We start from the raw sequence: 25752 nt of genomic DNA on the forward strand, positions 1-25752 counted from the left end.
CTTCCGGCTCCGGCGCCAGCGCCCGCCCTTCCAGGGGCCGCGCCGGGCCGGCGCTCGGCCCGCTCGGGGCCGCCCCGGCGAGGAACGGCGGAGTCGCGATCGCCGTGGCCGCGATACCGCGTGGAGTCAGGGGCTCGGGATGAGAGGCGAGAACAGCTCGTGGACTGTGTAAGTAAAATTAAAGAGTTGCCGTCTTCTGCCCGCAGCATCTCCAAGATCTGCCAATCCGGAACGCACCATTTGCTTTTCCCACCGCACCGCCCGAGCCAAAGCGCTATTCTGGCTTTACATCGGGTTTGGCTATTTCTTCCTTCTGGGCTGGCTGGCGTGAGTTGCTTTAATACCACTGCAAAGATGCACAACAGTACGGGGGTGGAAACTGCTCTCCAAGATCTGCCACAACTCCAGTCGCCTGCGCTGGACCTGCCAAAGCCACCGGCCAGAGAGGGTCCCGCCGAGGTGACATGGGCCTACTGTGGGATGTCATGCTGTCACACTTCGTCACTGCCATTAAATAGTCCTGCTGAAATTATCCCAAGGATCAACGTAGAGAAAATCCAGTAGGTGGTGCTTGAGAGAGCAGACACTTTATTGCTGGCTTTCCTAAAATATGTTAAGCCCTACAATGGCACCACAGTCTGTAGACAATTATAGTTGTCCTTAAGCTCTGAAAAGCCAGGAAGTAATTTCTGAAATCTTCCCCCATGGCCATCAGTTTGTTAGCATCCTTAATCTAGAAATCAAATGGCTAGTATCTTAAAAAATAAAATAAATTAGCCCCTGCTCTCTCAGCAGTGTTCAATCTCAACAACTGGAAGTCCCTTCCAGAAACAGTCAAATGCAGCTACACATCAGATTTATGGCAGTAATGTTATCACTAGCACTGTGACTCTTGGAGAAATAAATTTTATAATCTTGACATAGATCTCCACACAGATAGAGTACGGGTGTTTCATCTTTACCATTATGCAAAATAACCAGTGCTGTGTTTTCCAAACGAGGTCTCTATGCACCTGCTTCTTAAAATAGAAGTCACTCACTCCACATACTGGTTCTTACATCTTATACTAGATTCTGTCAGGAGCTTGATTGCTAGTGTATCAGTTCCAAGCAGGTACGACACATTCATCACTGTAACAATTGCAGCAATGACTGTTTTCATAACAGTGCCCTAAGTTAATCACATTTGTCTGCCACGCTTTGATAACTGAATACTCATGACCACATTCTGGTAAGTAGATCTTCATTTTCTAGGGTGAGTAATATCAGTGAACATTTAACTCTGGCCCTCAACATGCTGTTCCTTATTTGTATCTAAAGTTCTAAGAAGTTTTGCTCATTTAACTTGAAAACTCCCCTGTTTCTTCTCCTGTGGCTCTGTTCAGGGCATGCTTTGCTCCACAATTGGGTCAAGGCCTCTCTGCCTGTGGGAACTCAAAATGTCTCTCAAACATTTTTAGAGGTTCCAAGCCTTAGTCAGAGGCATTCTAGACCCTGGCAGACAGCTGAAAAACAGCTGTAACTTTGAGTTGGGGCCATGGGGTGAGTTGCCAGCTTTGGAGGTGGAACAAGCAGTCACAAAAGGTTAGATAGTATAGTAAAAGTAATTACAAAGTAGAGGGGAATTTTTTTTTAGTATTGTAAAGGGGGGTTTTAGCACATATACAGGGGGGTTTTCACTTTGTACATGGGGGTCAGAAGTTCTAAGATGGAGGAAAGTGGGCTGATCCTGTTCTTCCTCCTTCTTTTTCCTTGCCTCCATGTTCTTGGTCATGTTGGCAGTCACAGATTGGTTTACAGTAGAAAAGCACTTTGTAATATAGGTAGTAGGTATTGGGGGAAAACTATAAACATGTAATACGTAATATATCATATAAAAGATAGCAGCAGCCCTGGGCGGGGAGAGAGACGAAGAAGACAGCAGATAGAGAGGATGTCAGGGTGTGTGTGTGCCTCTACCCAGGCCGCTGATCAAATAGCCGCAGTCCAAGAACATAATCTGTTAGATAACTAGCAATAAACTGCCTTGAGACTGAACAGCTAAAGCCTGTGGAGTTTTTCTTTGGAAGCACGGGTTGGAGGAGGAATTTCACCACCATATGAGACCCCAGAGCAAGGCTGTGGTTCTCACATCTGCCAAACATTTTCATTAGGAACACAGCACACTACACTTGTGTGTGAAACAGGAGTTTCTTGTTATTAGGACTAAGTCTACATACAGCAGACTTCTGATTATATTATAAATAATACAGCTGTGCATTCATTCATACTCCTAGAAGTATAATGGGACAGGACAGTTCGTTGTAAGGGATACATACTATTTTGTCATTGAACAATAAGGTATTCAATGGGGAAGAGATTGTTTTGAGAACTAAATCTGCTCTCTGACTGGAAAAGAGAAAGAACAAAACAAACTGGCTGTAAAATCCAGCAGCATTCCAGCAAGTAGCTTTCCTCCCGTCCTGCACAGGGCTCCCTCCCCAACAATCCGGATGCCAGCCGCCTGCTTGGACCATCCCCTAGATGCTCGGGAAGGGGTGGGATGCGGACAGCACGCCCCATGGCCCAGCTCCATCAGCACGCTCCACCCCCTCAAGTGGTGCTACAAGTAGGACAGAGAGATCAGAGCAGAGACACAGGAAACACAAACCCAGACTGGTCTGGAAAGAAAATCATCAAGACTACAGAAGAGAAAAAGCAAAAAGGTAGGCACTACTCTGCACCTGTTTCAAAAAGGGCATTTCCTGTTTTCAACATCAATGGCATTGTCATTAAATACTATTAAATATTATTATTTAATAAATCCCAATTTAATAAATGAAGTACCATGATAGTTAACTAACTGAACTATTGCCTTCCTGCTTTTGAAATAATTCATAGCGTAGGTAAAGATGCTAACTTTCAGTTGTTTCAAGAAAGCTGAAGCTTTCCAGGGAAAGGGCTGACATGCCTTTTTGTTCACATTTGATAAGTGACAGCTCTTTTTTAGGTCTTATTCCACATAGGTAAGATAATGCTTACATTATTACTGCTTAGGCTGTTAGTAATAATAGGTTAATATGTGGGATTTTAAGTGTTCCTGTTGACGATGCTTCAGCAAAAAGAGACAAATTTAAGGTATAATATAGTGTTCTATCCTAATGTATTTGAAAGTGTAGAATCAAAATGTCAGAACATCACATCTAGGTCTTTGACTTATTGGTCTAGTATTTTTGAGAGGCCTACCAGATGCACACTGCTTGCCGGTTTCTGCTTGGAGCCTTGTAAGCATACTTTTCAAACAGTCAAATTATTTCAATTTGACGGCTTTTCATTCCAGTTGACTGGCCTAAGTTGTACCTTTCCCAAAACTGAAAATAAATGTATGGCAACATCTGTTACCAGTTTTCCATGCATAGTGGGACAGCAGCTATCAGTGGATGGACAGGAAGAGGTGGGGGAAATGCTGCAGCGCTATAAGCTAAGATAGCCTGAACAGGGGCAACAGAAATCAGTGGAAGACAGGATGTGACATCTAATGTAAAACCACTTTAGAGAGACTATCTACAGCATTTTGCAGTATAAACACTTGCTGTGTATGGCTAGAACCTACTTGTACAGATGAATATATGAGTTGAACTTGATTAAGCCATGCAGGTGCTTTTTTAAATAGAGACTCCTCATGTCAGTCTTCCAGGCAAAGAAAGTATTAAAAAGACATTTTTAAGTTTAAACTACCTGCTGGTTTCAGGTACGTAGGACTTCTTCCAAGATATCAGTTAGGCCAGCTGTCCTCCCAGACAAAAAAAAAAACCCAAAACAAACAAAAATACCCCTTATGTTGTCTTGTTTTGGGGCATCTTAGCAGGTACCTCAGAAATAAGGTCTCAACAGTTCTTTACTGTGCTTCCCAGGCAGGAATTCTAACAAGGCAGCTCAGCTGTGATCTAAGTAGTTTCACTGAACAAAGCTTTTCTTGAAAACAAACGCCTTAGCTACCAGAATTCTGTTTCTTGCAGTTGTAAGAACTTCAAGCCTTTTCCACAGATAACAACAAAGATCACCTGTGATACCAACAATTAGCAAGTTAAAACATTGCTACTGTGGGATTCAGAACACAAGCCTGCATAGATGTAATATGGAACCACAGCTGCACGGAGTAAGGATACTACGCAGGGTTATGGCAGAAACCAAGCAACTGGATGGCAGTTCAGATCATTCACTTTGACTTTGGGAATGCTACTGATTTAGTTCAGATTGAATTGAAGTTGAAATTGAATGCTGAAAGTCAATTAATTGAAAATCACTTGTACCATTTTTAAAAAGGCGTGCCATACAATGCAAAAAGTTTCCTAAGAGCTGAAAATAGCTTGAAAATATATAAAAACTGTACTGTGAAATCTACAGACCAATACAAATCACTGAGATATGTGCCAAATTTTAAGGATTTTATCATTAATATGTGACTCAAAGATAAAGCATTGGGTAATTAAGGTCCTTGGAGGATGTTCTTGGGAATCTTTTTAGTCTGACTCACAGCTTAAGTCCCATCTTTTTGCAGCCTGAGGATGAGAAATCACATCCTAAATTATCCTGCTGTATTCTTGATTCTGCTTCAGAAACTGGACTATTTGTGCCTTTTGCTTTGAACAAATTTTAAAACAGACAATGAAAGAAACCAAATGACAAAACTACTAAAAAACCACAGAGTCTTTCTCCATACTAGCCTTGAATCCCAATTTATGACTCATCTATCATACTTCAATTTCAGCAGCTGTTATCCAGCTGCCTTTTCTGGCTTTATATAAATAGAGTCTGAGTTCATGATTTCTGAAAGTAGTAGTTTTCTCAAATTAATTGGGTTAGCTTTCTGCATATAACATAGACAATAAACAGGTGATAGTGTGGGAACAGTGCCTGAATATTATTTCAAATATTTGGAACTTCAGGACAATCCTAGAGACTGGAAATTAAATTGTATCTTCTTGCCTGTTGTGCCTGCTTACTGTATCACACTCCCAGATCTTGGTTTGTAGAGGAGGTATCATATTTTAAAAGGAAGAGAGAAAATGGACTTCTGGTGTGGGACTTGTTTAAAGGTGGGGGGCTCCACCACAACTACATCACACCTTCACAATCTCCCACTAGGGATCAATGAAAGTTCTCTCCCAAGAGTACTGATATAGGAGTCAGACTATGTAAATTGATTTGGAGAAAGTAGAAACTCTTCCTGGTGGACTGAGGAGGGCTTTGAACTGTAAAGCTGCTGAAAGGATTAGGGGGGATAATTATAGTTGTGACTGCGTAGAAGTGACATACAGAAAGATGCTGCAACAAATAAATGACACTATCATAACAAAAGCTAGCCTGCCAGACCATTGCCATACTCTGCCTTTTTTAGCAAAAGCATATGATAATAGTAAAAACTAAAGGCTTATAAGACACACAGCAGTACTGTCCCCACCTATCATCAAGCAAAATAATTTTGCCTACACATCCTCTACACAAGAGCAAAGCCTTCACTCTCACTCAAAGCAGCAGTCATACAAAAAATGCAAATCCTCTTAAACTACTGTTACCATATCACTGTTACTGACCCTTCAGCAGATGTCTGTGTCTCTGCAAGAAATCTCTTAAGTAGGTGTCAGTAATCTGAATTTCAATCAACGCATTCAAATCACCATCAGACAAGCCCATCTCTCTAATACTGCACACAGTACTGTTGGCATCCTGCAATTTAGGGAAAAAGTGCTTGAAATTTACTTCTGTCTTATTCCCCAGGAAACACCCTCTCAGTTTCCTCCAGACATAAAAGAGTGTGCTTTAGCTTATCGAGTTTCTAAGTCTATCAAGTAAAAGCACATCTGGGTCCAGCCTGGCAATTTCCCCAGGAAGACCAGGATAGTTAGACCAGACAGCTGAAAAGCGATGGGTTGAAAATGTGTAAAAAGAACTTCTGTAATTTAAAATTTTCATTTAAGGCTACACCTTGAACTCTGTTCACACTGTAAAACTCGTTTTTTCAACATCTTTTTTTTTTGTCTCGACAGATATTTTGAAATTTGGAACTGATGTGGAAAGCACTCAAAATGGAAGGCAAACTCCCATGTGTCCTTCTGCTGATGGGAGCAATCATGACTGCCCAGTGCCAGGTAAGAGGCTAATGCATCAAATAATTCTCTTGCCATCTTCCTGTATTTTCAGCAGCACTTCCCTACCATTGACTCCAGCTGTCTGCATCAGGCAGAAGGAGAATCTGCTTAGCTCACTAGAAATCAGAGGAATAAATGTTTACCTTTTGTTGCGGATGTGTTATGTGTTATCCTGGCTGGTTTTCATGTCAGTAAGCAAGTCTTCTCCAGATATTCTTCATGTATCTATTCACTGTCACCTTTTTTTGTTAATAAGAATTCCACTGTAACCCACCTTTCATTTTCTATGGTCATCCTCTTCATCACTACTCTCACTTAAAACTGGACATCAATGGTTCCTTGTCCCCTCACTTTAAGCCTCACACTGCACACAGCTTGAGTAAATGCTACACAATTGTAAAATGCTTACTCCCTTTCTCCTTCTTTTTTGTCTTCTTTCTTTTGTGGCCTACTCAAAGAAGCTTTCTAAATTGGTTTCTTCCACAAAACTTTATGCTAAATATTTCATTTAATTGACTGCAGGAAATACATCTCTAAAAGATAATCAAGCTGCAAAGTCATATGGGGAAACTGCATGTCAGTGAGCAAAAGTAACTGGTGTTTGACTTTACTTTGGAATTTGCTTGAACCTTCTTCAAATAGCAGAAAGCTGACAAGCTTTAGTTAGCATTTGCAATGCCCCAAGAGCGCATAATGACTTCACACACAACGTGAGTATAACACATCCCAAGTTCACATCACTCAGATGAAAAGCAATCACCTGGTAATCCATGGCAACTAAATGTTTACAATTCTTAGGAACTTATACTGAGGTATTAGAGGCAGTTTTCACCAGACTGTCTGACAAGAGGGCAGACAGTTCCTCAGAGCTTCCCTGATTTATATGCCCTCAAGAAAAAGACTGACTCTTTAAAGGTACTTGTTCTCTCATATTTTTAAGAGAGCAGTTACTCACATAATTAACCTTTGCTTGCAGGGCTTACACATGCGTTTCAAACGAGGAGCCAGATCTAGAGGTAAGCCAGGCTAACTAAAACCATGTTAGCTGGAGCAATATGAACATAGGAGGGGAAAGTGAATGATGTTGAAGAAACAGCCTGAAAGCTTTTTGTCACAGTTATGTGGATGAGAGATTCAGAAGGCAAAATACCAGACCATTAATACCGTCCACAACAAAGTTTTCCCCTCCCTCTGCTCTTCCTGAAAGAAAAAAAGGGTAGTCAATAGTGGAATAGTACATCTGGCAGCATAGCAGAGAGAGAGATGGGACAGTTGTGGTCTGAGAAGGAAAAAGGGCCACCCATGAGACAGATGCTCCCATCACAGATACTTTTCTCCTGGAAACAGAAGGGAATCCTTTTGCTCAGCCAGGTCTTTTCCCTGAATCTCTAAAAGAGGATTTCCTTTCTCTGATTACAGCTGTTTGCACAGATAATTCATCCACAGAAATTTATCAACACAGGGGGACCTGGCTGAGGCTTTCAGGGAGCAGAATAGAATATTGTAGGTGCAACAGTGGTTGGAGTCGTTGTCGCACTGTGCCTGTCAGAGGTATGTATGACAAAGAAAAAGGAAATGGTGATTGTCCATCTAATCATCCTAAAGAAAAACTCCACAGTCATGGTCAGAGTTACTGCACAGAAAATTTGTCTGGGAATAGAAGAGGATAGAAATGAAAACACTGTACACTGTCTCAGGCAGGACTAAGTGAGAGTGGGCATGGGGCTGAGGAAGTCTAATAAAATATATGGAGAAAATGAAACAAAGAAAGAATGAAAGCACGACATAAAAAGGCTGCAAGAACATGGCAATACCAGGTGGGTAGGGAAAAACAGAATAGGCTAAAGGAGATTGACAGGAAAACGGAAAATGTGTATACATTGCCAGCTTCTTGCTTCTGTGAAATCTAACAGTATTTCCTGGCTTTTGCTTATTCCACAGTCTGCACTAGAAATAAATGCTACAATGGGGGCCAATGTTCACAGGCATATTATTCCCCACAGCTCTTCATCTGCCAGTGCCACCAAGGTTTCTCAGGGAAGCAGTGTGAAATAGGTGAGTATATCACATCAACTGCTGTGAGCAATGCTATTGATGTTAGCAATGCAGTGCACAAGGATGAGACACCCAGAAGCTCCTGCTGTAGGCTAGGTTCTCTAATAAGTTGTCTTTTTTTATTCTAAAGCTAGAATAACCAAAGAACTTTTAAAGACACCTGGGTTTTTCTTGGTGTCTCTTAATAAAACTGTGAATTGTACAACTGAAGACCTTCATGTACACTTACAGTCTGCCTGACAGAGCATTTTCACTGACTTACTGGACAAGATATCCGTGAGCCAAGTTTAAACAGAACAGAGACTTGGGAAACTGTCTGGGAAAGAATTTGGATGCTGTCCTTACATTTTGTTCCCTTTTGTTCAGATACTGAAGTTAAATGCTACAAAGACACTGGAGTAACATATAGGGGTACCTGGAGCATGACAGAGAGTGGAACTGAATGTTTAAATTGGAATAGCGATGGCTTGGTGAACTGGATGTACAGTGGCCAAAGAGAGGATGCTGCTGAGTTGGGATTGGGCAATCACAACTATTGCAGGTGAGGGGCTGATGGCACACAGGTCAGAGCCACAGGAATCAGCCCATTCAAAGAGCCTGGAGCAAAATAATGGCTGCTTGCTGTAGTCTGATTTCAAGCAGTGAACATTCTGCACAGGTGCAGGTACTGTGCAGCCCATGAGCAGTAACTGCAACATCTGTAGATATATCTGAACTTCAGATCTTCCTAGACTGGATGTTTATGGCAAACTACAAAATGCAAGTATCGCTCACCCCACAGGCTTTCCCTTACCCCTTCCCAGCCCTCCCTAAACTCCATTTGTAATTCAGTTTCCTACTGCTTCAAATCCTGGTCAAAACCATAAAAACATTGTGTTTCCTGTACATGACCTTAACTACACAAACATGCTGTCCACTCCTGCTAGCTACTTGCCATCTCATCTTCACTTCAATGTATTCTAGTTTTAAAATTAAAATAGGAATTCTAGCAACTTCTGACAGTTCAGTCCACATCTTCACTGCAGAGCAGGATTAAGTTAGCAAAGCAGAAGGTCTGTATGTCACTATTGGCAATAGCTTTATAATAATGCATAATATTGTAACTCTTTCAGAAACCCAGATGAGGATTCCAGACCTTGGTGCTATATCTACAAAGGGGGAAGGTACACCTGGGAACACTGCAGTGTGCCCTCCTGTTCAAAAGGTACGTGCAGGGTACAGGGAATAGACTTTGGAATTTCCATTATTCACTGCATATGTAAGGGTTCTCTGTGAACTTGGACTATTTCTGTAGCCTAAAAATGTTAAGACTCCCATATCATATTTAGGCTTTTAGTACTTATGACACTGAGAGAATGAGATATGTAGAGGTAATATATAGATGCCTTGATAGAAATCCCCCCTAGGATTTCTATCTGAACTGACAGGTTCACATCAATAGGTTAATGTGCAGCTTTCTTACTGAAGTTAGGAACATCAACTGCAGATCTGGAAGAGGTACAGATTACCGCGGCAGCCACAGTGTTACCAGTTCTGGAGCTACCTGTTTGAAGTGGAATTCTCGAATCCTTGTCAACAAGCTGTATACTGCTTGGAGAAGAGATGCTTATCAGCTGGGCCTTGGTAGTCACAATTTCTGCAGGTATGTAGTTGGTTATAGCATAATAAAAAAAAAAAACATCAAACTGCCTTGCAGTACTCTTAAGGCAAGGGTCTAGTCTTTTACATGGATTAGTAAAGCACAAGAAATACATTACTAGTGACAGTGAAACTCACTCCCAGTAGTAACTTTATTCCACCTGACCTATTTATGCTTCTCTAAGATCAGACTCCACAAGTGCAAATTTCATATACCCTTAGGGCCCTCTGAATCTCTAGAAAAATCAAAAATAATACACTTGGGTCGCAGTCTGACATCTTTAGCTCTCTGCATACTCTCTGCAGATCTGATAATAAAAATAGCTCTTCTCTCTCCTATGCTGCAGGAATCCTGATAATGACAGTAAGCCCTGGTGCCATGTCCTGAAAGGAAATCAGCTCACATGGGAGTACTGCAATGTGCCTACTTGCTGTAAGGATACCAGCATTCCTGATTCTTCTCTTTCTTTGAAGCATTACTGTCCTGCATGTCATCTGTATTAAAATAAGATCTGGAAAAAAAAAAAAAAAAAAAAGGCATCTTCCAGTTAAAAAAGAACTGGAGTTAAACAAGAAAACCATTTTGGAGCAGAAAGAGATTCTGTAGCTCCACTCTCATAGAAGTGCCTTTTGGTCTGCCAGAAGAGAAAATTGCAGAAATGGAGAACAGGAAAGGCAGGGTTTCCTTACTGTATTTTTCAAATCAGAATACAAGTTTCCTAGGAAACAGGGATGAGTCAAATACTAAACAGTTTGTGGCAGGCTGCCTCAGCATGGACTGGTGACTAGGAGGCTCTTAACCCTAACTCAAAGCAAGAGTGCCTGAACAAAAAACCTGTTTTTGGGTTTGTCATCCACAGCCACCTGTGGCTTACGGCAGCGCGGAGTACGCCAGTACAGGATTAAAGGTGGTTCCTACGCAGACATTGCGGCTCACCCGTGGCAAGCTGCCATCTTTGTGAAGTATCACCGAGTGCCTGGAGAGCACTTCCTCTGTGGAGGAATTCTGATCAGCTCCTGCTGGGTTTTGTCAGCTGCTCATTGTTTTGAGGAAGGGTAAGTTGAAGATTCAGTACTATCTGGGGAAAAAAGTCTGGAAAACAGAAACATTCAGTATAGCTTTACTGGAAGGGTATAAGACTTGGAAAAAAAACCCTTTTTATCCCAGTAAGTCTGCACTAAAGATTATAGCTAATTGTGCTGAGCATTACAGAGAGGCATTTAATTGGGCAAAGTAGCAGGATGGAATTAAGGTACCACAGGAGAGTACCAGATGCTTTAAGAACAGAGTTTTCAATACACAATGCAGAACCATCTGAAACTTAAGAACAGCAAGGGGCTGGCAGAGGAGCTTTGCCCTGATGGCTGTTAGCACATAGAACAAAAATGAAGGCAAATAAGTTACTTTGAACTCAAACTGCCTGGGTAACAAACTAGTAATAGATCTAAAATAAATTAAAATAAGCAGACTTTCCAATAGCACATCTTCAAGGGAAGGGTCCACTCCATTAAACACAGGAATAGACACTCTCTTTTCTTCAGCTTTAGTACAAATCAGCTGCAAATTGTGCTGGGTAGGACTTCCCGAGCAACTCCCGAGGAAAACGAACAGAAGTTTCAAGTGAAGAACTACACTGTGCATCAGAGATTTGACTCAGAAAATTTCAACAATGATATTGGTAAGAACTTCTCTGACTCTATGACTGGAAGGTCATGGTTGGCTCAAATTTGTGATTAATGAAGTGGGGATATGTTTTCCTTGTTCAGCTCTATTGCAGTTGAACTCAGATGCAGAAGACTGTGCTGTTGAAACAGGCACTGTCCGCACAGCCTGCCTCCCCATGCCAGAGCTGCAGCTGCCTGACTGGACTGAATGTGAGATCTCTGGTTATGGCAGAAATGAAGAATGTAAGTAGAAAATGTAAGTCTATGTGCCCAGAGCTTGAGTCCTCTACTCTCAAAGAATTCAAGCCTTTAGCATCACTGAATGCATAACGTATCATATTGGCTTGTATGAGCACTACAAAATGTACATAGGGGTTACTCAAAATCAAGTGTTGCTGTAAGTTATTCATCTCAGTTCTGTCAGTTGCAGGGGTTGGTCTGTCAGTAGTAGAGTCTTCCTTGATACTCTCCACAGTACAAAAGTAAAAACAAAATGGCACAATGAATAAGGTAGGAGAGACATAAGATTTGCAATCAGGGCTGCCACATCTGCTGAACTCAGTACATTTAGATATTGTAATTTGGACAGAAATCCATTTCTGTCAAGCCTTGATACACCATATAGTTGCAGATTGAGGCATTATTCTAAGAGACATTGGCTATGCAGAGATTAGCAAAAAAAAAAAAAAAGCTAAAGAAATAACAATCCCAGATATACATTAAAATCTGGTTAAATTGTTTTTAAAGTGAACTATAATGAACAGAAAAAAAAAGCTGTCTGAAAGTGTATACAGGCAGACCTGTATTTATAAAGTAAACAAAAAAACCCCAGCCCTTATTTTACTTTCTTCCTTTTCCATTTTCTTTAAATTCTCTAACTTGTAAACTTAGTAAGACAAAAACTGTAAAGCATCCATCATACAAGACCTAATCAGAGTTTGGATCCATAGGGGTTTTGGAACAGACCTAAAGACACAGCATGTAAGGAGGGCCTAAAGTATTTTTAAAGTACTCTTAAAGTTGGTCCTCAGCATTGTTTACAGGGACTACAGGATAAACTCTGAGAGGGAAAAGATGCTGCAACTGTAATTCAAAACTCTACTGAATAACAACAATCCTGCCAGCTTTCAGTTTTGTGCAATTGTAGCTATACAGGAGAATAAAACCACTATCCAAAACTGACTGCCCAAATCTCTTCCATTCCAACATAAGCATACCAGTTACTCAGTATCATGTATGACAAAACATCTAATTTTTATTAGTGCAAGTCTAATACGAAAAAGTTAGGATCCTGTTTCATACAGTTAAGGTGTTTTCATAGACATTTCCCGTGACTTCACTTTGATTGATGTAACTATGCAAAGATGACTTATCCACCCAAGAAACCTGGCAGTCTTTAATTTGGGGCCTGCATAAACCTCTCTAGGTTGCTGAAAAAACAGTATTGTTTCTCAACTAGATTTAAGCTGTTCTGATTACTGAGGTAGAACATCCAAGATAGAAAAAGACCCTTTTGCAAGGAAATTTTAGTTTAGCCACAGAGCTACTTCTGTTCACTCTCCCCTAAACTATGGAAACAGAATTGCAACTTTTAAAAAACATATATATGCACATACACAGACTTATATATGTATTTATATTGTCATTTTTCTTCCAGTTTCTCCATTCTATTCAGAGAACCTGAAGGAAGGCCATGTCAGATTGTTCCCAGCCAGTCGGTGCACAGCACAGTATCTAGACAACCGGACAGTTACAGACAATATGCTATGTGCAGGAGACACAAGGAACCTTGATGATGCCTGCAAGGTAAACACAACTCTGTTCTTTTTTCTTTTCCTTGTCTCTTTTTCTTTTCTCTGTACTTTGAGCTAACAAAACAGAAAGCTTCAGAAAATAGTTTAAAGAAGTTATGCATTTGCCTACATGGCAGTTCTAGTAGACTTTTCATGAACAGAACTGGTGGCTTCTCTTTTATTTCTCTTCCCCCACCACTCACAGGGGAAGGCAGGGAACATTTAAGCAATCAAACCAGAGCAACACAGACTGAAAATCCCAAATACAGGAAATACCACAAAACTGAACAGGAAAATCCACCCCAACATTTCCTAGTATTTTCTGTTATGTGAACATGCAAAACACTCAGCAGGAGGTTCTGTAGAAGGAAGGGGGTGCCTCTCAACTGAAAAGTAGAAAAAAGGAGAATAAAGGCTGAAAGATGGTAGAGGGCAATGACATGAGGAAAAAGGAAGGCGTGCATTCAGTCCACATCCTTTCTGTTTAAACAGCTATTTAATAATTTTGCTTTACTGTTACACACAGCAGTATAAAACCCCTTGGATCTTTATAACTTGAATAAAGGCCTTCCTTTCTTTGTTATTTTCAATATTTTATCTGCATTTCATAAATGAGCTCCATACAAAGTTGGACACTTTAGTGTTACATTTTTCTGTGTCTCTCCCCATAAGAGTAGCATTGAGGGAGTCTGGAACATAAAAGTGACTTAGGTAAAAGCACTGTTATTAAGAGCTCTTGATTTGTGAGCATACTACATAGGGTATTTCTGTAAACACTACTGCACCCTTAAAGGGGGGGGGGGAAGCAATGCAAAACCAAAACAAGAGATTAATAACAATCTGCTATTTCTCTGTAGGGCGACTCTGGAGGGCCTCTGGTCTGTATGAAGGATGATCGTATGTATCTGATTGGAATCATCAGCTGGGGAATAGGCTGTGGCCGCAAAGACATACCTGGTGTTTATACAAATGTGACTCGTTATCTTGACTGGATTCAGGACACCATGAAACTCTGAGAAAGAAAAATGAACCCTTTCCAATCTGGTGACCATGCCCTCACAGCTTCCTTCTGGGTGCTTTAAGTGTGCTGACAGGGCTTCCTGTTTGTCCAGATGCTTATGACTTCTAGTACAACAGGAGGACAAACTGCAGTGTGTGGGAAGGGCATGTTCTCATAAGACTCTCCCTATTACAGGTTATTAGAAGTTAATCATCCTTTTCCCCAGCATCACCAAACTTTCATCTTGCATCAAACCACATAAATATGATAAAAAAATATTTCTGGCCATGAGTGAATAAACCAAGAGAGATCATGCATCTCTTTAGCAGCTAAATTGTTTTAGGAATGGGTGTGAACTGAAGGGGACGTTTAATTTCCTGAAAGCTTCATCTCCCTCCTTACTTGGCTGTACAACTGGAAGACATTAAGCTCTGTCCTTATACCATCTGACTTTGCTAATTTAAGCTGGTTTCAATAGCAGCTGGTTCCCAATAGAAAAAACAAAAGCTGTAGGCATGGGCTGCTTATTTCCAGATTAATATACTACTTATGTCTTCAGTTTGGAACCAATTAATTAACTGAGTTTGAGCTTAAACTCTCTGAGCAAATTCAGGATGGCTTGGTTATTAGGACATTTTATTCTTTCACTTGGTGTTGTTCCTGGTAATGGAATAGGTAAAAATTTTAACACTGGCTTGATCTGCCACAGAATCGATGCATATTTTTGACTATTAAATTTCTATGCATTATCATCTGCTTTGAAGAAAAAGCTTTCTCTTCTGTGCAGCAGTGCAAAACAAAGGACAAGTATATTGGTAGCTGTTTTAAGTGTCTGCTAGATTTCCATCCACAAGTAAAGGCCAAATCAGGTATCACAAAGCTGTGTTTGTTCTTTAACAGAACACAGGACAGTTACAACCAAGTCACCATGAACCAGAATCTTAGTAATCAGCATTATTTCCTTGCACTGCAGCTGCTACATGACACTAAATGCCATCTATGCACATCCTAAGAGTGAAACCTCTGAGAGCTTCTCTTTTGTCCCATTGTTTTGTAAACAGGTGTAACTACCATTTTACAAAAGGAAAACATTGTATCAAGGTTACAAAAGTAATTTGGTTTTATCATCAATCAGTAGCTAGAAAACTACCCTGTTGTATTTGGGAAAGTCAAAACATTGTAACTCAAAATATTTACTCTCAGTTTTTAAGAGCTCTCTGATAACCTAGTGTAACAGCTATTCAGATAAAGAATCTAAGCAGGTATATAAGAGCAATTTGGTAAGATGGCCATTACAGCTGCTCATAAAATGTAACTGAACCACACCTGACACAGATCTCTTTTAGAAAAATAGAACCTACAAAAATGTAAGCTGCAGATATCAGTTTTACCTCACAGCTATTACCAATTCTTAGAAAATACCATTAAATGAAATATCCAAGTTGACAAAAAATGCTAGATAAGCCCTAGCTGCCATCTCTGTACTTGCTCCTTCCTTTCATCCCAGTCTGTCTTCCGAGACATCTTCTCTGTAGCTGACTAAAAGAATGGCCCAGAATCAACCCCAAATTTTTACAAATGCTTCCTTATCCTTTATTTTTAAATAGATCCTTAATCTGGGAGATTCACCAAATCCTTGTCCAATACCTAGCATCTAGTATTCTCTAGCCTTACTTTAACTTGCATTTTATTTCTCAGAAGTTGCTGCAACCTAGTTCAGTGTGTTTAACTGCCTTTCTCTGGCTTCTTTACCCATTACATCCCTCCCTGATAAAAAGAAATCCCTGAGATGGTTTCCATCTTTACATCAACTTTCCCACTTCTTACAGTTTTTATCCCTACTTGTCCTCTTTCAGCAACACAGTAGCTCCATCTTGAGACAAGGCCTAAGAATAAGGACTGCTATCTGCCTGCTTGCTTCCATCTGACTTTGCAACTGACATTGTCATATTCAAGTTGTTTCAGAACCCTAGTTGACATCAGCTTTTTTTGTAACTGAAGTACACAGCTGCTCCTCATGCTTCCCTTGCAGAAGTCCTTCTTATGTCCAACTTATATCATTGAAGTTGTTGTTCATTTCCCCTTCCTGCCCTGCTTCATCTTCCATAGGAAGTTGCAGTCATCTCAGACTGGTATGTCATAAGGGCCTGATGCCCTAATGTATATTTCAGAAACCTTTCAATATCTTGAGTAACATGAATCACTTCAACAGTAAATAAAAGATCCTTTAAAAATCAAAGCTATAAAGCCAAAGGACAGTATCAATACTTGAGGAGCAGGAAGGTGATGAGGTATTTGTCTTCATAAACAAAGCGTTGTCTTCATAAGCAAAGCGTTGCCTTTAGCAGGCTACCCAGCCCAGTAAACAAAAATAGTTCAGCTGCATTCCTAAAGACATTTTCACTTGAGGTTCTAGGAAATGCTCAGCACTCTTTTTGGGAAACACTAAGAAAAATTACCAAGAAAACAAATAGTTTCAGTTTTTCAGACAGCAACTTAGTCCCAGGTTCAGAATGCCAACCACATAAAGACATTTATCTCCCTAAGACACTCACTATACACAATCATATTGGCATAATTTACATTCATCCTTAAATACCAACTTTATTTCTTATAAAGCCTGCACAAACCACTCTGAAATGACACAGATGACATGTAAAAATTTTATTGATGCCCTTGTTGAAGGTTTTGTTTGCACTGAACATGCTCAGCAGTAATGTCACCTCAGCAGAATGCCACCTGTTATGGAATTCTTCAGCTGCATGGGAACTAGTAATCCCACAAGCAAGATGCCACTCATCTACTGGAAGTGTCCACCACATGCAAGGTGGAATGAATGCTATCCCTCGTCACTCCGTTCTGCTGACAACATTGCCATGTAGTGGCCAAAGACCTGTTACAGGCAATATGAACAGTGCAGGTGCCTCTCATTTCCTCTTTCTGCTGTACAGAGGGATGTACCATAGGCTGGAATGGACAGATACAGCAACAGCTCATGAGGAAGAGATGATCCCAGTGAAAAATCTGGCATAGGTTTGAATCCATCTGCACAGCACCTGACTGGTAGAGGAACTGAAATGAGGTAGGACAGGAGGAACACTATAAAGGTACCAGGTCACAATTATCTCAAAGGAAGACATCAGTGAGCAGGAAAACAGCAGTATCACCGTCACTTGCAATAGGCAAGGAGAGGCAAAAAGAAGTTCCAACAAGTTACTAGGACAGTGGTTATCTTCATGTAGCCACAGCTTCAAATTCCATCAGTGCTCTCTCTACAGAAGCTCCCCTGTCTGTCTCTTCAGATTCCCCAAATAAGCTAGGAGAATTCCTACCTTCAAACACTGATGAAGTAAGAGGAGAAGCAGAATTACATGGAGATACCACCGCCCATCAGTTACAAGATCTGAATGTATTTCAAATCTGTTCAGAGACTTAAGATCCTTGATGAACAGAATGCCTTATGAAGTACCTAGAGAAAGAATGCACTTCTTCCCTTCTTCCCTTTGTGGCGCCATTCCCAATCTCAGGCTTCTCAACTTCCCATCCTGGGTAGAACAATCTACCCTTCCACTTCTGCCAGTCTTTTTGAGGCAGAACAGATAGATGTTCTCCCTGCTGGCAAGAACTACACAACTCTACACACTAACACTCAGTGATACAGGAATGTAGATCATTCATTACATTGAAGTTTGTGGAAATTCAACTTTTTATCATGTAACACAGGATAAAAGCCAAACAAAATACAAGGAAGAGAAGCTACAAAAGGCTATAAATTCCTAGAATTTCCTCTAAGACAGCAAAATGAAGGTGATACAAACTTACATAGCTGACTTGCTAATCCTAAGGGACCTGAGCAACTCTCCCATCTGCTATTGTTCCAAATACTTCAGACTCATGTAGGGATGATGTGGTTTCAGGTCAACCTTACTTTTCCCTGCTTTCCAGCACTCTGAGCACTGGCTTTACTGCTTATGCTACAACAGACAAGGGAGCAACCCTAAAGAGATGGATGGGATAAGAGGCTGCTTCCAACAGCCAGGAACAGGGAAAACAGGTAAAGTGCTCTTCGTCGCTATCAGCAGCCTCTAGGTTCGGACTTGGAACTTGCCAGCCTTAGTCATGTATTTTATCCCCTTGAATGGCTTGTATTTCTCCCCATACATGTCCAGGCGATTCACCTTCAGTCCTAGAGGCAAACAAACACAGCCATAAGACTGACTGCTGCCACAAACAAAGCTGACAGGCCATTGGGATAAAGGGACAGAAGATCATACTGGTGGTGCAGAAAGCACAGGAAAAGTTTTAGCAAGCAGTAGACAGAATGGAGTAAAGCTGACAACTGCTAATTGTTAGAATCATTTTTACAAACACGTCCATACCCTTAATTTCTTTAGAGGTCTGTAAGCACAAAATGCAAGGAAATGCAGGTAAGTTGTTTCACAGACCACTAGAAAGAACAAATCCATATATCTGTAGTCAAAGCAGACAGCTTTTTTGCTTGAAGAACATGTTTCAGGTAGAGTGTACTTCAGAAAGTTTGTTACTTCAGCTACATGCAGAATGAGCACCAGCACAGCAGAGACCATTCCACTTCTTTACCTCAGAGTCACTTACCAGATATAGCCAGCTGCTGAATTTTAAACTGCAGGTTAATGGTGGGGTTTTCATCTGGTTTCGATGTCCCAGCTTGCAGGCTTACGCTCCCCTTCAGACTAGGCAGTTTCTGGGGGTTTATTTTCCCAACATCCCATGACAGTAACTTTAAGAAGCAGAAAATGCTGCAATGAAACTCAAATGCTGCACCTTCTAAAGAAGAGTCCCCTTCCTTACAGCTTTTAATGTTTCTCTATGAAAAATGTCTTCTTCTTAGTATCTTGCCTTTCATATTGGCCAGACACAGATTAAGGAGTGGATACCTCACTCAGAACCTTTGTCCTCCCTCTCTTTCCTTGTGGCTCCCCAAAAGCCTACTATAAATGATATTTCCACTACTTCTGCTAAAGGCCACATGGGTAGGCCCATCAGATTAACGCTTGCATGAAGAAAAGTTACCTCCTTGGGTTCAAACAACAAAACCAGAACACCCCAAACCAAACCCATTAACCTCAGTGTTTGCAAAAGACCAAGATGCAGCATTGGGCATGACAACTAGATATACAGATGTTTGTAAGCCATCCACAAGATTGATGTCCCATTATACAAGACCAGTATATTATACAGTGCTTGGATTGTCTTCACACACCAAGTAGCCAGAACTACAATCCACTCAGACACCAAGGTATTTGTCCTGAGGATTAAGAAAACTCCTAGTATGCAGTTGTTCAGAAAAAGTTCTCACCCCAACATATTGCCTTCAGCAAAGCAATGTTCATGGAAGTGTTCATGTAAGTATGAACAGGTTGACTGCATTTTCTGATAGATAAGAAAGATTTTTTTTGTTAAATTATCTAATTTTTTTCCTCTTACCTTTGTAACTGGATCAAAGACATGTGTTCCCTGAGAGGGCATGAGGGTCATATTCAAGACACTTTTTGGCATCTGGCTAGTGACCATCACTCCCTCCACAGTCTTCCCCATAGTCTGCTTTGGCCCCACTGTGATCTCAAACCGTCCCAGTGAGCTGCTATCACGAAAACTGATGTTGTGCTTAACGTAGACAGGAATTGCCACAAGACTAGAATAAAGACACAAACAGCAAGTCCTTGTCAATCTCTTGTCTTCATATTTGCTTAAAAGAGAAGGAAATCCTACAACCATTTGTTTGAGCTAGGAGCAAAGTCAGGGTTCCATTCTCTAGTCTTAATTACACTTTTTGTAATCAAGCTTGCTGTATCCTATTTTATGAGAACAGGGAACTACATCCAATAAAATAGGAGGCTTGATCAAAAGATGGGAAATGTTTTTGCATGTCACAATCAGGTTGGCAAGTAGTTCCTAGCAGTGCAGCACCACTTAAACTTCATGTTTTATGCTTCTGGTTGCATTTGCCACTCCTTTTCACCTACTAGAGATAAATCTGAGAAAGGTGTAGTCAAATTCTTTAGCAACTGTAACCCCAAGTAGTACTTGGCAAGCTGCTTCTAGAAAAGACTGTAAACCTGGACAAGAACTTGTGGTTCCATTAAGAGAGATGTCAAAAACCTAACAAGAGCACCAAACTATTTTGTTTTAGTCTAAAAAGTTTTTATAAACATATGAAATCAACAGCTTGGTTACTCCACACTGTCTAATTCTTTCACTATCTAGTTTGTTTATATGCTAGTAGTCTTTGAAAAATGCTGGCTGGCCAGAAATTACAGAATCACTGCTCCAAACAAGGTGAAAGCGTGTAATTTTAAAAAAAGAAAAATGCAAGTCATCATGCACCTCTACTTCACTTGGCTCAACATGCCATGTTTAAAAGATCCTTCTTTTATCATCTTCCTAGCAAGAAGGATCCAAATTTCATAATTCACAGCACTTCATTCGCAGACTCATCACCTACTTCTGAGCACTGACATGGTAGGACAGCAAGCGGAAATTTCCATCAGGAGGAATGAAGGAGAGTATTCTCTCTGACTCCCAGCGCTTAAAACGCACACATGGGTGAAAGCTGACATCATCCAATAACCGAGGGTTCTGAAACAAAAAGAAAGACAGTACAACTTAAAATGAAGATAGCAATATTCTATCCATGAAAGGCCTACCATTTGACACACTCTTGACCACTTGAAGGTGTCTACATTCAGACATGTCTGATGCTGTTATATCCATGCAAAAGCAGCACTCAAAAACCTCTATCCTTTTTTAGGATATTTTTAATCCTATTTTCGAAAACTTCTTCATGTCACATAATTACATTGGTGCGTACTCATAGTAGAGGTGGCCCTTCAGGATATTTGCTTAAAACACCACTGTATCTCAAAAACTTAGTCACAGCACACATCACCTGTGCTTTTAAACAAATAATCTGAAAAAACCTTTTTAGGCTCTAAGTTGCTGAAGTTCCTGATGAGTTCCCATTGTTGTTTCTTTCTCTTTTCGTCCGGCATATCCAGATTCTGATGTACTGGGGTCCATCATCACAAGACTGCGATCTTAGCAGCAGGACTGGGAAACCCCTTTCAAAATACTTAAATAAAGATACATCCTTGAGCTTTACCATAAAGGAGAGGGTAAGGTCTGGCATCCCAGTCAGCTTGACACAAGCATCAATTACTCCTTGGATTTCAGCAGTAATAGTGGAACCTGTAACAATAAGGTAAACACAGGTGGTTTTGTGAACCTCATCAAAAAAATCCCGAAGTAGAAAACCTATGAGTGAAAAGGAAGGAAATCTATTTTCTTAATGAAATGCCATGGTTCACTATGTTGCCTGCTCAACATTTGTATAATTCCCAATGGTTCCTCTAGAAGATTCATTCAGTTAAGAACCATGGACACCAACAATGTCCATTTTAATGACCAATGACAACAGCTCCCAGTTCTAACAAGACTAAGAAGCACAAATACTAAAGAGAAAGTGCTATGCACAATTTTTACTCATCTTCTATTCTCCTAATACAGAATTACCTATGAGACCTCAAAAACAAAGACAAGTGAAAATCTTGGTGCCTCTGTAGAATTTTTGACTGAATAGCACATACAAGTTAGCAACATTCCAGAGTAAAAAATAGGATCAGAGCTTCCCGCACTTGGATGAAGGTGCACCTATATCAAAACCAAACTCTCTCTTCAGGCACTATCAAGACAAGTTATCCTATTCTTAACGAGGAGCAACTTCCATACCCGATTTGTCAATGATTGCATCTATCTCCTCAATCACATCAAAATAGGCCTCATTGTTGGTATATTTTACACCAGTACGTCTCCAAGGCACCACTGAGAGCTGTCCAGTGGGAAGCTGGTCACCCACATTAGTGCTTCCTGGAAAAAGAAAGGGAATCAACCACAGAAGTTAGAAAATGCTGCAGAGAAAGTCCTTGGCCTTATAGAGTTTAATTGTAATTAATCCCCAAGAACCTCTGTTGCTTTGCAGGACAGCAATTACTCTTCCAGACTCCCAGTACTCCAAAAATGTATATCTCTCTTGCACCCAGCTCTAAAACTGCATTTCACAGTAATGCATGGGAAAGGTCTACACATGGGGATGTGTAGACTCACATCAAACTAACTCATCCTGGAAGTCATGTCAAGTGTAACTGAAAATGTAATCTGACTTTTTAGGTTAAAATACCCCAAATCAGACCAAAACCAAATGCAAAACCAAAGTGCAGCTGGTGCTGAAACTGGAAGGAACCACAAAGCAAAGCACTAACACATGACTCCCTAAACACACCTGTGCTGCATGAATGGTATGGGACAATATAAATTTTCTTCACCCATGTCCTAATTTACTTATGCAGGAATATTGCCACCTGGACTCCCCAGTTTATCTTCTTCTTGTTTCCCTGTACCTGTGATGGTGTTGACGACTGTTCGCAGAATAGTAGGAGGCTTTATCAGTTCCTTAAGAATATTAGACTCTGTTGCCAATGGAAAGCCATTGTCTAGCATCTCCTCCAGCACTTCATAAACCACCACAACATTGTCCTTGATTATTACCTCTGAACAGACACCAAAATAATCCTGTGCAAAAGAAAGAATTACTCAATGATCTCTGAAAGAGAATCTTAGTGATCACTCAGTCCAGTGCTCTCCCACACAGGAATAAATCTAGCCTCTTCTTGGAGGAGGCAAAAAACCACTGAAACTCCCTGTATTACTACAAGCATAGCAGACACACACTCCCACAGACACATACAACTCTGAGTACACCTCGGCCACTGCTCCAGTAAGGTGGCAAATTCCCGCATCAGCTGTCCCAACTAATTCAGCAATTTTTAAAACTGAACATTTAATTTACTTACCGTCTTATTCTATATGGACTTCAAGCATCTTACAGGAGAGCAAGTGCATGTGCATAAACACAAACCCGAGCTTCTAGTTACTTACAGCAATTAAAGAGATTGGGCATTTTGCATAAAGAATGAGTATATGCATGCTGTGACAGTAGAGCCATCCTAGTTCTGCATTACAAACACTCTTTTTCAGCCATACCAGATTTTAATATACGTCTAAGCCAGTGACAACACACTCATGCCTCATACCCTCATAAAAAACAAGACCTAAGGGTCTGACACAATCCACTGCTGGCCTAACAGCCAATCCACTCCCTAAAGTCAAGAAATATAACTCAGAATACAGCCAGGTTCCGATTGATATCTTGCAAACAAAAGCTCCCATGACACTTGTTTGGCCAAGCACACACATTTCCCGTATGCTGGCAATATGCTGGTCACAAGACATTTCAAATCCAGACAACACAATGCTGTTGTTGGCAGGAGGAAGACAGATATCTTTGCCGTTTTCCTAAACTGATCAGAAGATGTATCAACCGTAGCACAGTGGGAATAGAGCTGCTCTGCGGCAACTCCTGCAATTCACTGCTTTAGGAAGTTTCCAAGAAGCATCACTAGATGTAAACGCACGGGTAGGTTGTCACGAATTGATTAAAGTACGTAGCTATGAATTGCAAAAGCTCCTTGTGAGAACAAGGCCAGCTTGGTCTTAAGTTCACAGTTCCCAGAGCAATAAGGCTGCAAAACAGGAATAGTGATTTATGAAAGGTTCATCCTGTGGGCACAGGTAGATCCCGAATCCATTGTAATTCCTCGGCAGTAAATTACCGACTACGGCAAGCCCTGTCTACATCCTCACAAACGCAGCATGAAAATTACGTGATAGGAAACAAAAAACAAACAAACAAACAAACAAAAACCTAACAGGTGCAAACGAGAGGGGTTCTTTGCGCCGCCCGCCCGTTCTGCCCGTAGCGCGGCCGTACCGAGGCTCCCGCGCTCCAGCCTGCGGGTCCCACGCCCCTCGGCCGTACCTGGAACGTGTCCACGACGCGGTGCAGGAACTCGATGACGAAGAGCGGCGGTACCTCACTCTGGATGACGGCCACGAAGAAGATCTTATGGCGATAGATGCTAAGGAGGTAGTGGTGCGGCGTGGGGATCACCGGCGGCACGTTCTCCGCCTCCGAGGCCCGCTCCTGCGCCTCAAAGAAATAGTCACAGACGGAGCGGCTAACGACGCTCTTCCAGTGCTTCTCCAGGAAGATATCCCCCGAGGCGTTGATCAGGAATAGACTGTGAATCATGGCTCCAGCGAGGCCGGGCTGTGCCGCAGCGAAACCCCCGAACCTGCTGCCCACGCAGGCCCCGCCCCCGGAAGGCCCCGCCCCTGGCAGGGCCCGCCCCTCGCGCGCACAGCATGGCTGCCGCAAGCACCGCCCCCGGCGCGCGGACAAACACTGCCGCAGCACTCGGGCCGAGTCTCCGCAGCGAGCTCTGCGATTGGGCGACCCGCTCACACCCGCGCCCCATAGGCCGATGAGGAGCGCGGCTCGTGACGCAGAGAAATGGCGCGCTCACGTCCCGTAACTGTCCCGGCAGCGGGCTGACGGGGATCTAGGCGGGTACGGAATAGCGCCCGGCAGAGCCCCACGCGTCGCGTGTCCCTATGTCCCATGCCTCTGTTCGGCGACCGATTCCATGTTCCTTTCCCCCCACTCCGTTACACACCTGACAAGGCAGGGAGCGCCGCCGGGCCGGCCCGCGCGGGGCCCTCAGGCCGCCCCCACAAGGCGGCGCCATCGCGACCCGGGGACGTCCCACAGAGGCCGCTGCCGTTCGGTGGAGTGCGCTCGCGGCGCACGTACCCCGCCTGCTCCTCACCGGCGTTTAGGGGTCCCTTTTCTAGAAGGAAACTGGATTATAGTCCATGAAATGAGGAAATAACCCGGATTTTGCAGGGAGGAACAGCTAGAGGAACGTTTTTAACTATTTTGCTGGTTCGTTCACCACGGAGTAACATCCCAGAAAACATCCAGCTGGCATGAAAACAATTGTCCTGCCAAATTTACCTAAATTCTCTAGCAAATTATTCCTTTGCATAACTAGAACTAGTGTTTCATGTTCATATAACAGATCCCTGGACTTCTGAATAAAACATGCCATGACAAATAATTTTCCTTTTACACTGCTGGCAATATACATAAACAATGGAAAAGGGGTCCTTTGAATCACATTAAATAAGCTGTCTAAACACACAGCCTTTCTTATATGGGAGGAAGGTCGGTCTGTTGCACCACCGCGGACAGGCTGATGTCTAACATGTCAGACCCAACTGTGGTTCAGGATCGTGGGCAAGTCTTAAGTGCTGGTATCTGCCTCGCCTCGCCTCACGGCCCGGCCCGGCCGCTTCCCTCACGCGCTGTCCGCTCCGCGCGGCCCCCAGCGTGGCCCCGCCTCCCCTGCCCGCCGGGGCGCAGCTGCGGCTCCACGGCGCCCCCTGGCGGCCGTCTGCGCCCTGCCGCGCTGTTCCGTGGCCTGGCCACCCCCTCCCCCCGCGGGCTGTTCCACCTCGCGCCCCCCCGCCCCCC

General features: G+C 42.1%; 2 protein-coding genes across 9 annotated transcripts; one reads left to right on the forward strand and one right to left on the reverse strand.

Annotated features, from left to right (window-relative positions):
* Positions 1-17: 17 nt before the first annotated feature.
* On the forward strand, positions 18-14616 carry PLAT (plasminogen activator, tissue type). Of its 8 annotated transcripts, XM_021535920.4 has the most exons (15): positions 28-168; positions 2471-2705; positions 6030-6131; positions 7108-7147; positions 7551-7682; positions 8073-8186; positions 8553-8727; positions 9299-9390; positions 9654-9828; positions 10172-10257; positions 10685-10880; positions 11367-11503; positions 11592-11732; positions 13147-13295; positions 14140-14616. In XM_021535920.4, exons 3-15 carry the CDS (start codon positions 6051-6053, stop codon positions 14296-14298), a joined length of 1677 nt encoding a protein of 558 aa, XP_021391595.1. In that variant the 5' UTR covers positions 28-168; positions 2471-2705; positions 6030-6050; the 3' UTR covers positions 14299-14616. The 8 variants fall into 8 exon arrangements, 7 of the variants coding, with proteins under 7 accessions (XP_021391597.1, XP_085415239.1, XP_021391595.1 ...); XM_021535922.4 differs by lacking the exon at positions 7551-7682 and having other exon boundaries at positions 18-168; XM_021535921.4 differs by lacking the exon at positions 2471-2705.
* A 2315-nt stretch (positions 14617-16931) lies between these two features.
* AP3M2 (adaptor related protein complex 3 subunit mu 2) lies at positions 16932-24545 on the reverse strand. The gene is made up of 8 exons (XM_021535926.4): positions 24196-24545; positions 22718-22889; positions 22050-22187; positions 21424-21509; positions 20767-20900; positions 19749-19956; positions 18897-19041; positions 16932-18468 (listed from the first exon to the last, which is right to left on the reverse strand). The coding sequence occupies exons 1-8, from the start codon at positions 24466-24468 to the stop codon at positions 18368-18370; spliced, it is 1257 nt and encodes a 418-aa protein (XP_021391601.1). The 5' UTR covers positions 24469-24545; the 3' UTR covers positions 16932-18367.
* Between the last annotated feature and the right edge of the window lie 1207 nt (positions 24546-25752).

This window comes from Lonchura striata, chromosome 22 (assembly GCF_050655825.1).
Source record: "Lonchura striata isolate lonStrDom1 chromosome 22, ASM5065582v1, whole genome shotgun sequence".
Lineage (NCBI taxonomy): Eukaryota > Metazoa > Chordata > Aves > Passeriformes > Estrildidae > Lonchura > Lonchura striata.

Bases quoted from the DNA above. Each gene is read 5' to 3' on its own strand.
- PLAT (XM_021535920.4), top strand. From the start codon at position 6,051: ATGTGGAAAGCACTCAAAATGGAAGGCAAACTCCCATGTGTCCTTCTG. The intron at 10,258-10,684 runs GTAAGGATACCA...TGTCATCCACAG, and splicing joins CTGCAATGTGCCTACTTGCT to CCACCTGTGGCTTACGGCAG. The intron at 13,296-14,139 runs GTAAACACAACT...ATTTCTCTGTAG, and splicing joins ACCTTGATGATGCCTGCAAG to GGCGACTCTGGAGGGCCTCT.
- AP3M2 (XM_021535926.4), bottom strand. From the start codon at position 24,468: ATGATTCACAGTCTATTCCTGATCAACGCCTCGGGGGATATCTTCCTG. The intron at 22,188-22,717 runs GTACAGGGAAAC...TTCTTTTTCCAG, and splicing joins AGTCGTCAACACCATCACAG to GAAGCACTAATGTGGGTGAC. The intron at 21,510-22,049 runs GTATGGAAGTTG...TTATTGTTACAG, and splicing joins TGCAATCATTGACAAATCGG to GTTCCACTATTACTGCTGAA.